The following is a 13,585-nucleotide window of genomic DNA, read 5'->3' as shown; positions in this document are numbered from 1 at the left end:
CATGGTGGTGTAGGAGGCATAAGCATGAAAGATTTAAGTTATTTTTTAATGTTTCATTGTGTTTTTTTCCATATATAAATCTCTACTTGACACTTGTTTTCCCCCACTCTAAAAGCATCTCCTTCATTCATCTAGATCATTATGCAAATTTGTATCATTTTTTAATCTGTGTGACCCATGACATCTACTTAATCCTTACACTAAGATTTTGTCCTTTTTTCCCCTTTCCAGTTCATCTTCTCTATGACCACATCTTATCTTTTTCAATGTAAGTTCCTACATTGTATTAGAAACCCTGGTTTGGACTTAAATGGCTGCCAAAGTACCTGCAAGGCGAGTACTCACATAGTATTCACTCACACTTAAAACAGGAGGTTGTGGGTTTGCCAACACATGCTCCTTAATACATTTTGTGAATTAGCTCCATTTCTCATTTGTTCAAGTTTATTAGGAAACGTGCTATATAATACAACAGCATTACATTTTATATTTGTTGCATGTTTTACATGCTTCAGCTAGTCTAACAACCATTTGATCTCATGAGATTAAGATGAACTGAAGTGAAGCCAAGTGTAGTCATCCTGAAAGATAAACACTAAGCAGGCTGCTTGCCACTCATCCAAATAAAGCAATATTGAATCTTTTTCATGAGTACATACTGCAAATGCTGAAAGAAACTTTGCAAAGTGCTTCTTAAAATGATACAGTGAATAAATTACCTGCCGTCGAGTTGTTGGCACCCTGTAGACATTGGTATTATATCCGGATAGTGTATTTCCTCCTGCCCAGTAGGAAGATCTATGGCCAAAACCATTCATGAAAGTTGAACCCTCCATATCTATAAAGGAAAGAGGAGCATTAAAGGTGCGACCGAAATTGAGCACCATTTGAATTGCTAATTGTATTAATATATTTTTTTTATACAAAGTGTACTACATGCAAGTTCAGTGCAGGAAATAATCTGTTATGTAAACAACAATTTTTGACTGAAACTCATGGGAATTTTATATACAAATAGGAGTATTTTACAAAATATACAATATAATAGTTTATATTATCTGAATAATTAAATCAATTACTTAGTCTCATTGGTAGCAGAAACACTTTATAAATTAAACAATCAGCTTCTTTCTTTCTGATTAATAATGGTCAAACATAATTAATACACAATATATAGGTATATCTAGTCAAAAGAAAACATACAAGAATTTATGTAATTCAGAGGTACTTAAAGGTTTTCGGGCTAAGGATAAAATTGACCACCTATAGCCATCAATCACTAGTTAGTCTAATTCTGCCTTACAATTACCATATTTATTTTACTAACTTTATTGATGAGAAATATGCATAATTACAGTACTTTTATTTTTCCTTTCAATGATATAACTTGAATATGAAAAATCAGTGTTCCAGAAACTCTCAACAGGAGTGTAATGTGTTGCTGTCATGACACAGACTTCTTTAAAGACCAAGTTTTATGAGCAGCTGCTTAAAATGGAAAAATGTATTGAACAGGAACAATTAAGAGATTTCAAGCAAACCTGCAATCTTAACAAGAAAACAGAGATACTGGCTATAACAGGTGAGGTGTTAAACGCATTCGCTAAAGAAGAGCATTCAAAGCTACACTTTCAGATTTGAACTAAAACAGAATTGTATCAGGTAGCTCAATGAACATGCACAAGCAAAGCACCTGTCTCATCCTCTGTCCTGCATGCATTTGTTGCCATTTTTGTCATGCCTACTACTCATCTGATTTAACCCTAAAGGAGTGTTACTAATAATAGCATTGGGATTTTTGAACTATTATCGAAAGTCTTTATAATGAACAATTTGAGTAGTCCATCTGACTAGTAATACTGCCAAGTCTGGTAAAAGACATCAGCCTTGGACAGAAAGACTTCTACTAGTTTTGTGCCCTAATCAGTAGTTTTTGAAATGAAAATTCAGTTGGGGCCACACAGATCTTGGAGAGAGAGAGAGAGAGAGAGATGCTGTCAGAAAGGGTGGAGCTATTCTGAGAAGCCACGCAGAGGGTGAATATGTGCAACAGAGAGAACAAGCACTTAAACAGCAGATTGTTTGAGACCTACAACCTTAGTCTTGCGGAGGGAAAACCCATTAAAAAGTCTGTAGTGAATACTGGCGAAATCTTCCCATACAAATGCTAGGCCCACAGGAATTCTTCCTAAAACACACGCCCCCAATTCCTCCAGTCTGGGCACTTTAAACTGCTGGGGATTCAAGAGAGATTAAAAGAAAACGAACAAAAGACATGAAGCTGAGAGAACATAAAAAAGCTAAAATTGCTGTTATCAATTCAGTAGTAGTAGTTCCACAAAGTAACTGAAGCTAATGATTAAATTGTACATTGTAATGTGTGCACTGCGACAGAGAAGACATACACACACACACACACACGCACACAAGTAGACCACTGCAGCTTCTTGGTTGTAATTGTTAGAGAAGTGCTTCTGTCTGCTACGATATCTGTCTGTCATTTTGAATATTGCATTACTACATTGCATACCAACAGCAAAAAGAGTTTAGATACCCATTGTAGTCTATATATATATATATATATATATATATGTATATATACGATGTGTTAAAACGCTGCAGTTATATTCTGGAATGGCACATTTATATTTCCAATTCGACAGTGATGTCAACTTCTTTCAGTTATTCGTTTAGAAGTTCAGTCAGAAGGGTAATGTTGTGTAGCATTGCCCATGCTTTTACTGTTGTGGTTAGGCAGATAAGTTGCTTGGGGTGTTTTGAGTATTGAAATCTGTATCACCCATGGCTCTTCATTATCAGCTCTTTTAAAGTAGGGTGTGACACATTGTTTACTTTGGATGCATATTTTGCAGTTCAAATTTTCACGAACATAGCTGCTAATTCTTTCAACCTTACATTGACTCCAACACTATTATCTTAACTAAACAACAGAATGCACACACAGTACCTGCGACATGTCATTCACTTTTTCACTAGTGCATTGATGTCTTCAAATGCCAGTTGTGGACATTAGGGCTTGCTGTTGCCCCTTACATGCAACAGACAGACACACAGGACACAGGGTAAAAGCAATGAGAAGTATTTTTAATGCCATTTCTTCTCTGAACAGTGCCCTAAGCACCACAACCACAACAAATCAATGAATACCAAGCACAATAATCTTAAATCTCTCCTTCACACCTCCCAGCAAGCTTTGTCTACCTCCACCCAACTCTGGCTCCCTGCTGGGTTCACAGCAGCCCTTTAAAATAGTGCCCTGGAAGTACTTCTGTCATTTCAATCAAGTGACTTGTCAGCACTTCCAGGTCGAATATAGAACTTAAATTTTTCTTCAGCCAAGATGTACTTCGGGGCTACCATTCCAGTGACCTTCTAGTACTTTTGGGCTATGTAGAAAATAAGATTCCTGAGGTTTTCTCATAGCATCCCTGGCGGTGTCCGTAGTACCCATTAGGGCTGTGATACAGAACTTCAAATTCCATGATGCTCTGCAGGAATCCGGGACACCATTATGCTAGAGGGAAGCTGCCATCTAGCGTGCTGGGGGAAGCAGTGTCCCAAAGTTGCTGCCTTCCACTCTTTGGGCACCCTGGCCGGGTACAGCCGGCCATCCATCACACAGTGTATAATCTGATGGTACAGGTTATGTTTATGCAATGTGGTCTCTGCACTTGTGACACAAATTTATATGCTTAATTGGGTTCTTTTTAGGAGATGTTTTGGCAGTAGACAGTTCGTTGTAATCAGAAACAGGCTCTTTGTCAAACCAGTTTAATGAGAGCACCATTGCTCTTTGCTGTTCAAATTTACCAGCCCTTCTTTGAGTGACAGCTTTATGAGGTGTTGGATTAGTTTATAAATGTGGCACTCTGTTAGCTGTCAAATTGTTCTCATCAAGTTTTAAACAAAATTCACTGATTGTCTCCAGTCATATTATAAGTCTAGCTTAGCAAGATTACCCACACCTCTACTTACATCCATTGGCCATTGGTGATTATAATATTGATGACAGTTATACCAAAATAGCAAGATATACGGGCACACAAACTTTAAACTGCATCATAAAAAAATCAACCAACATGTTGCTTGAAAGGTGGAATTGAAAAGATGAGCACATGAGCACACAGGGTCAAAGGCTCTCACCAAGCTACCTTGAAACATGCTAGTGGCACAAAGAAAACTTCACATACTTCTAAAATAAATATTGTCCTACATAGGTAATTGCATTAAACAGGTCAGGGAGAATGCACTGATACAGCAAATTGCCGCACACACCATACGACGAAGCATCTCAGGATCCTGGTTGGTAACCCCCGGGAAGTGACCATCTCCTGCTACAGCCAGGTATTACATTGGTGTCTCCTTGGCCTAGTCCAGTCTCTCAGGTCTTCAACAGTGAAGATCCTGTCAGCTGGATCACCCTCGGGGAATCGCGCCACATCATAGTGTCATAACTGACGCTCTTCACATTGCAGGTAACATGCCTTTTAGGACTCTGGGAGCAGCTGCTCATTCGACACAAAGTCAAACCAGTGGTACCCAAGGATTCTCCGAAGAGAAACAGTACTGAAGGAGTCCAGTCTTCGACTCAGGTCACTGGATAGCATCCATGTCTCACAATCATATAGCATAAGCATATCATGGAAAATTGGGAAAATCTCAATATGATGAATAAGTTGAGTTTGCTATAAATATGTTATCAATATATTAAATTATTAGGGCAACTTTATTACTTACTACATTTTGTTCAACAGTGCCCTTTGCCCAAAATACAGAGATGAAAGTGACTTTAATATATGACAAAAGATGTTTTATCACAGTAATTGATGGACATTGACCTGAATAAGAAAAATTAATTTATAAAAAAGACCTATTTCAATTTTAACCATTTGTAATTCTAACCATTATGCTTTGATTAAAATGTTTTGCAGCTAGTTAGAAAATGTGCTTGTCATTTGTTATTTATTATACTGTAATCGATCCTCTAATAAAATGATGCTTGTGACCATACAATTGTGACTTAATGATCTCTTTAGATGAAGATGCAATCTAGTTGCTTTCTAATACTACTTTTTTTATATCTCTTAAACTTGTTACAACCCCTCTAAAACATTTAACACATCAATCCTTGCTCTGTATTATCTAATAATTATGAAAAAATGTGGCAAGGTGAGACTTGCTTGAGAGATGAAATGAACAATGTTAAGATATTCAAGTATATGTCCCAAAGGTTTAATCTGCATAATTTATGTGCCAAATATTTTCCATTGTTTGTGGGAAGAGCTTGTTGATATGCATGAAAGCTAAGTGTTAGTCAGGTGCTGGCTTTGACTGAAATGGCTTGTGGCACTTCTGTATGCATATCAGACTAAAAAGGACATAGCACAGCAGAAAGCTAGAGTACAAGCTCTCTTGAAAGCCAGCTCTATCAAAACTCCATTGATGGTCTGAAGATCTTACGTGAGCCCACTTCCTATTTCACAGAACCATTATAAATAATGATTATTAGTATCTTACAACTTAATGCTTTTATTTTTTAGCATTAAACAAAACCAAATAGCTATAAATATAAGAGAAAATTAGTTAAGCACAGTGTAGCAACAGCACCACAAACAAATAAAAGCTACTAATTATAAATCATTGTTAAAAGTTTACTCAGATATGTGTTTAAACTGAATATGAATTCTTTTCATAACTTTGATTTTTTATTGTCCTTAAAATGGGTGCCAAAAGGAGCAAGAAAGAAATTAATTAAAGGAAAAGTCTATTGTAGCACACACAGATGCAATCACAAATACAAGCTCAATGTGTGGTTTGAGCTGGCAAATGGCCTAACAGCATGTTTTTATCACAAAGGAAAGCATCAAATGTATAAACAGAAGCCATCATATTTAGGAATCAAATCAAGGACTGTGAGAAACTGGTGAGCTCTGCTGATCCACCTTTTTTCTCATGTTTATGATGCTATTTGTATTTTACTAAGAATCTGAGATGCACCAAATCTTGTATGTGCTGATTTTAGAGGATGCAAATTGAGTTTGCAAGTTGTAATAGAATATCCTATGGTCCTCTTTGCCATTTTATATCCACTGCTTTAGACAGTGTGCTGTTCAGAGACGACAGAAAAGCCAGAGTATGTGAGTCTTTCTTATTAACAAAATGTAAAAATGCATAGTTTAATGCCAATTACTTCAATGTATTATAGATGCAAAAATATTCATGTCCATATCAACAAATTAATGAAAAAACTGTGTGGCTAAGTAGTTTAGATATTTGGCTCCTTATATTTACCCTACTTGATCTCAATGTAATTTTTGACACTGTAAGCTCATAATATTGGATGTGAAGATTATCTAAATTGGAAGCAGAATAGATTTTAGAGTTTATTTTTCTTGATGTTAGGCCATGTGTTTGCTCTTTCTTATGGTATTACAAGCATTCCTTATGGCTTCCTTACTTATCCTATTTGTATTTATTATGAAGTTTTATCCTTTAGCAAAATATGTGTGAATCTCAAGTTACTTCCATATACTGTATTGGCTGAAAATACTCAAAAATAGTGCAAAGGTTCTGACAAGTTGCATAAGCCTGCACATGGTATATTCTGGTTTAAGATACTAAATGTTTAACCAATAAATAAGTAGCAGTAATATTAAAAAAACTATCTGGACTATGATCCAAATCCAAACTTAATGAAAATTTGACAAAGTCAAGCATCAAACACAGCACATTTGAATGTGCCATGAATTTAGATTTTTTTTACCTCTAGACTTTATTTTGTTTTGGTTTTATGGGAACTAATATTATTTTTTACTTCTATGTAAATGAAAGTATCGTAATGAGGTCAAAAATTCACTTTTGAATTAAGTTCAGATTCTGATTCTACAATAGCCAAGAAAAAACTGATTTTAGTATGGTGTGTCTATGGGTGTCTGTGTGTGAGGTTTGTGGAAAATCAAAATTGATTTTCATGTTCTAAAATTACAGTTTTCATTGGAAACTTACGCATTATGTGGCACTCCTAAAAGACCCCATCCCAGCAAAGATACAACAAATTACAACATCCAATTTCCAAAATACTGTATCTGCCCTAGGCAGCACGGTGGCACAGTGGGTAGCGCTGCTACCTCGCAGTTAGGAGACCCGGGTTCACAAACTTCCTGCGTGGAGTTTGCATGTTCTCCCAGTGTCTGCGTGGGTTTCCTCCGGGTACTCCAGTTTCCTAACCACAGTCCAAAGACATGCAGGTTAGGTGCATTGGCGATTCCAAATTGTCCCTAGTGTGTGTTTGGGGTGTGTGTGTGTGCACACCCTGCGGTTTATTTCCTGTGTTGGCTGGGATTGGCTCCAGCAGACCCCCCTGACCCTAGTTAGGATATAGCGGGTTGGATAATGGATGGATGTATCTGCCCTAAGCACTGAGGTCTATGTACAACGACAGTGTCCAAAAAAACTCACATACAGTATGTTTTGCATCATGTTTGTCCTGTTATAGGCTCAAGGCTTTTGTTCTGGTTGGTACAGTACTTATGTTCAGCAATATCTACTATAGGAAATGTTTTACTCAATGGTAATTTTTGCAGTCTGCTCCGTTTAGTCATGGGGCCTACTGAATTGCAAAATATTTGCACAAGTAGATTTTGAGACACATACTTAATTTAAATATACATGTATGCACACATGGAGGCACAGGCACATAGGCACATACACAAACACTCAAAGAAATTTATAAACAAAAATAAAAGTGAGTTTAATGCACCTGAGCATATGTTGGATGATGAAGGGAAAGAAATAAACACACGCATACCTAAACTCTAAAAAATAAAGGTGTCAAAGTGCTTCATTCCATGCAATGCCATAGAGGAACCATTTTTATATCCCAAAAGAACACTCCACTCGAAGCTTCCAGAAACACCCTTTGTTTATTTAGATCTGTAAGAAACTCCATAAATAATCATGCATACATGATAACAATTTTTAAAACACCAGTAGGTTCCTGAGTTTAAAAAGACTCTTGCTGTATATAATGACACAGGCTAAGTTTGGATGTTCTTGATCTTTTTGTATCCTCCTAGGTAGCCTACTATACATTAATGATTCCTATTTTGTCCACATATTAAGAACATTTTCAAAGCCCAAATAACTAATTTCATATGTGAAGAACCCTTTCCTTTGTTTAGCAATGGTTTTACAATGACCCACGCAACCTAGTAAGGTGCCATCACATAATCATTTTTTTAAGAATGTAGATCTGTAAAGATAGACAATGACTGAGGCATTAGGACACTCCTGTACCAATAAATCTATGCAGCTTGTATACTTCATTTGACCCAACTTCCTATTCATTTTACAGAATTTGTGTAAATAATAAATTTTAAATAAGTTAAAGTACAGTACTTGATTCTATATTATTGTACAGCACAATTGGTTATACTGCAAAATCTTCTGCTGAGTGTTTTCCTGCAGTATCTCTCAGGTGAAATTTACATACAGGTACTGTAAAGACTATTCCATTCCAATGGAGATGTTAGCATGTCATATTCCTGTGATTATTTTTTTACAATCACTTTCAACATGTTCTTTATTTCTATAACATCACGTGCCAGTCACACTTTAAAAGATGGCTGGTATTCTACTTTTGGAACTCTGCTATTTGTGCACATCTTTATCTAAATATTATGACCCGATTTGTTCCAAAAAATTTAAAAACTTTTAGGCATTGGCAACCTTGGCAGAGTGACATGTGGTCATGTTTTAACAGCAAAGTAATGGTAAAACAAAGTGATAACAACCATAAAGGCAGAAAAAAAAAAGAAGCGTGACAACTGCAGAGCATCAAGCAAACCACAGAAGCCAATTACATGACAAACAACAAGAATTAGTAAAAAGACAGGATGCTGAAACACATAAGCAAGCAAGAAGCAGTCCTGAATATAACCTATTATGATCAGGAAATATTAAAAAAAATGAGGTAGCAGAAACCTGCTCAGAATTCATAATCAGATGTAAGTATTGTGTTTACTGATCATTGAACATTAAACTTTATTTCTCATAAATAAAGAAAGGCCAAGTGACCTGTGGTCATGCTTTCACTGCAGAGTGATTGATAAACCAAGTGATAACCACCACAATGGCCAAAAGAAGAGCAGCAACATATGCTACCTGTCAAGAACGCCCCTCAGAAAGCAAGTAAGTGCTGAAGAACAAAAAAAATAAGAAAATAAGATGCTCAAGAACATAGACAACCAAGAAGTAATCCCAAATATAGAGTAATTGAGAAGCAGGCAAACATGATGGTTCATAGGCATGCAAGAAAAGTCCAGGATACAGAATGTGAGAATGAGAAATGCACAGCAAGTAGTCCACTACTTAGTAAAGTTATATTAGCAATGTCAACATGTATTTTGTAATGGTTAAAAGAAAATGTTGCCAAAACTGAGAAGTTCTACTTGCTTCATATAATCATATGTCATTATAATTTCTAGAGGAACTGAAACAAGCAACAGTTTAGAAACCATAAGAAGTATCAGCAGCTCCTAATCTTACCTGTTTTTTTTTTGCATTTCATTTTAGTAGCGTAGGGCAGCATTTCTCAACCTTTAAGTATTTGCGACCCGAGTTTTCATAACAGTTTTAATCACGCCCCCCTAACGCTTTTTTGAAAGGAGCCCACTAATACCAATTTGCTCTTTTTTAATTAATGAAATATCATAGATACATACTTTATTATGCCTACTTAACTTGTATCGACATTTATCTAACTCTATATTTATTTTTCTAGTATCAGAATGTAGTTTAAGTTAATTTGTTTTGATTTCAATAGATATATTTTCATATTTTTGATTCTTGTTTTCTTTTTTTTTCACATCTTCGCACCCACCTTTTTGTTACTTCGCGCCCCCCTAGGTGGGCCCGCCCCACAGTTTGAGAACCACTGGCATAGGGCATGTTTCACTGGTTAGAGTATAGCATGCTAAATGGTGTTTCAAGAAGATTTTAGTGTTAGGAACTTTTGCCTTGTTTCTTGGCCTCCATTTGGTTTTACATATTTTTAGCTGATTTTCAATTTTTCCATTCTTACTTGCTGTGTTTACACCTCCTGTTATTCTCTGAGTACTAGTTAGCCTTCTCCTTTTCTTTGTTTTCATCTCCCATTTGTTTCTTTTAAAATTCGGCTTTATTCCCTTGCTCTCTGTGTGCAAGATGATACCAGAATGAACTTGTAGTATTGATTGGTGGTTGTTATATAGAAAGTATTAATTTGCCGTGTCTTCTAATGGAGAGAGGAGTATTATTCATATCTGTTTAAAAAATATCGCCTGCCTACTGAACGATGTTTGAAGACGTGCACATAAACTGAAACATTTACAATACAACAGTTCATACTAAAGATCGACCTGCAGTTAATTGAATATATTGTTCAGAAGCATAAGCCATGTTTATTGTCTCAGTTCTCAAGCAGGTGTGTTTTAACTTGTCTAATTCAAACCAAACAGCACAATATTTGTTTATCAGTACATGTGTATTAGAGTTGTGGCATCCTTGCAGTTAAAACAAGCATGAATTACAGAACACTTTCACACATTGCACTATTTGTTGTCTTGTTTTGAATTCTGAAGTAAATATAACCTGAGGTTTGAATGAAAAATCATTGCCAGTTTTAAACATGAAACTGTTTTTACTATAATGTTGTTCCCTACAGTATTTGCATGTGAATCAAAACTGCTTACATTTTGCAAAGTAAAAAGAATATACTTTGTAAATCATTATTAGAAAAGAGAATGTGGTCATTGCTACATTTGTTAAAAGATACATAAAACAAAACATTGTTTTTTATTTCTAGTACATAAGATTGAAGTTTATAATTTTGTAACTTTTATGAACAAAATGGTCTTCTTGTACTCCTAAATTATAAATACAGTCCCAAAACATTGAAAATAGTGCCATGCTCACTTTTGGCTCAAGAAAAGCTTATTGACTAAAAGCTAAGACAAACTAGCCTGATAGCTGGATGATGTGAATTTAAACAAATGCAAAGCAACAAATTATGGTAGTGCTAAGACAAAAATCAAATACACCTTAAGTAACAGTGTTATTCTAGCAGTCCATCAATTTTGAAATCACTCAATTCATTTCTGGGTTGTGGGGATTCATAACATAACCTGACAAAAGAAGCTGAATGAGGAAACCAATCCTGCATGTGATAGGAGGAAATGCTATCCTTCTTTCTTACAATTTCAAGTTCCCAGTTGACCTACATTATGCAATCACGAGGACAACATAAAAACTGCACACTACACCAACAATAACAATAGACAGGCCAGTATTTGTGTCTAGGCTCTTGAGACATTGCCTAATCATGGTGCTATGTTATCCAGCAGTATAACATTTTCCAGGTCATTTAATCTGTTTCAGGGTTGAATGAGATCGGAGCCTGTGTCAGCAGAATCTGACACAAAGCAGGGGATAACTGGATGTGGCACCAGTCCTTTATGGGGATCCCTAAGACACAAAGGGACAATTTAGAATTGTCAGTCAACCTAACACCTACATTTCTGGGGAAGTCAGAAGAAAGGTGGACTACCCAGACAAAAACCCATCCAGGTATGAGGATTTGAATTAGAGGCAATAAATTCATAAAGCAGCAGTACTAACCAATGTATTGCTAGTACTGATAGTTTAATTTAGATAAGTTTAATTAGCTGAGGCTGTCACCCAAAAATCTAACATGTTACAAATAAACAGGGTATTGTTTCATGTATTTCAAAATTGAGCAGCAGGTCAAGTGATATATATTCAGTGTCTTACAATGAGTATGTATTAGACAATAAATGGCCAACTGCATGATTTAGATTTCACTGTAAAAAAATAAACAAAATCTCAAGCTACTCTATTATTAACACACTGTATAACACTTAATTCTGAACTTAAAGTACTAGCTTAGATGAGTTGTTTGGTGCCATAATATATGTATGTAGTCATGACCGAACTATTAATATTTTGGTCGTACAGTCAAACACCTTTGCTTCTTTGGAACATCCACTATATTTAACACCTTTCTATACTTGGATTTGGTAACCAGTCCTGCATGTGACATGAAGTTCAGGTGTAATCAGACAGAACCCTAGCAGTCCTGACACTTTTAGAGCTTGTTCCCCACAATACAATGAGAGTATACACAACCTTGGTTGGAGCATTAGAGGAATCTAAATAATGGTACAAGCAGAGGGAGAACTTTGTTTTGCAAGCCAAAGTGTTGAGTAAATTCTCCTGGAGGTTAAGGCTGAGGATGCCCTTCCCTTTTTGCAGTATTATTATATTGGCATGATCTACTAGCAGACATGACAAAATTCTGGTTTGTTTCTGAAGCTGCAAAGAGCATCAGAGAAAGATACACTGGTGAAAAGTAAAGATGAAAGCACATGATCTGATTCACAGAACATCTGTTTTCTTGAGATGCTTGCTTGCATAGACTTGCTTATGTTAGTCAAATGAGTAGTTTGCACCGCATCTGTATTATTCAGTACAAAGCCATATTTAGTCTGATTGCTTCGGAGTGGTTATCTGTCCTCGGCAATTGTTCTAGGCATTGGTGGAATCACTTAAAAATGAATACAAACACATGAAAAAATGAATGTATTCTTTATTAAAATTATAAGCTGTTAAACTAGCAAACGTTTGAATAGATGTCGAAATGCATAATATGCTATTCATTTGCTATACTAACAAAAAATAAGTCATAAAATTATTTCCTTCTTTATAACCACATACATTAAATTATTTTTGACATGAAATGTCCTGCCCAACTTTGGACACGCAAACCATGTAGCGATGATAGAGGCACAGGATTTTCCTCTTTCTAGTCGAAGTATAATAATCACTCTCTTTGTCTGGCCTCACAGCTATAAATGTAGTTGTTACCTCCACCTTTTCCTTACTGATCAGTATATCCTTGTGCAGCTGTTTTGCATTTAAGTAAGCAAAGCTGTTGGGAATATGCATACACTTGCTTCAGACACTTGTAAACTCATATATTCTGTGACATTTTATATATCACTTTACATAGTTACACCTCATGACTCATAAGATGGCTCACAGTCATAAAAACAATAAATAGTTTAAGTTACCAGTGCATATGTTAAAGAGTCAACAAGGTCATCTATTCTTTTGTTATATTGCATGTGGGAGGGATAGCCTGTCATGTTCTGAAAGTTTACACACATATAAGACAGACAGTTGAAAATACTGTACCTTTGAATAAGACAAGGTTTACTTGCATTGTAATTTATAAACAAAAATTAAAGTGATCCACAACAGTTGTTTTTTTTTCACATTTGTACTATCATCAAAAAGAGCCAATCAAAGCCTGTACCAACAACAAAACCTCATAGTTTTTCAAAGCTTCATGACTAAATAAAAATTTATCAGAAAACATGTTAATGTCAGAAAAATAAATAAAAATTAATTATATGAATGTTGCTTTAATACGAAATATTCTAATGTTCTTAAATCAGACATTCTTCTCATTGCCACCTGTTTTTTAAGTCTGTTACTACTGACTCAC

General features: G+C 35.6%; 1 protein-coding gene across 1 annotated transcript in view; it reads right to left on the bottom strand.

Annotated features, from left to right (window-relative positions):
• Positions 1–13,585, bottom strand: part of LOC120525965 (plakophilin-1) — a 70,557-nt gene that overhangs the window by 54,029 nt on the left and 2,943 nt on the right. Inside the window, exon 2 of the mRNA XM_039748720.1 lies at positions 720–838. Coding sequence (XP_039604654.1) covers positions 720–838 — 119 coding nt within the window. The remainder of the gene's footprint in view (positions 1–719; positions 839–13,585) is intronic.

Source organism: Polypterus senegalus, chromosome 3 (assembly GCF_016835505.1).
Source record: "Polypterus senegalus isolate Bchr_013 chromosome 3, ASM1683550v1, whole genome shotgun sequence".
Taxonomy (NCBI): Eukaryota; Metazoa; Chordata; class Cladistia; order Polypteriformes; family Polypteridae; genus Polypterus; species Polypterus senegalus.
The sequence above is the reverse complement of the archived record's forward strand: the minus strand, read 5'-3'. Positions and strand labels throughout refer to the sequence as shown.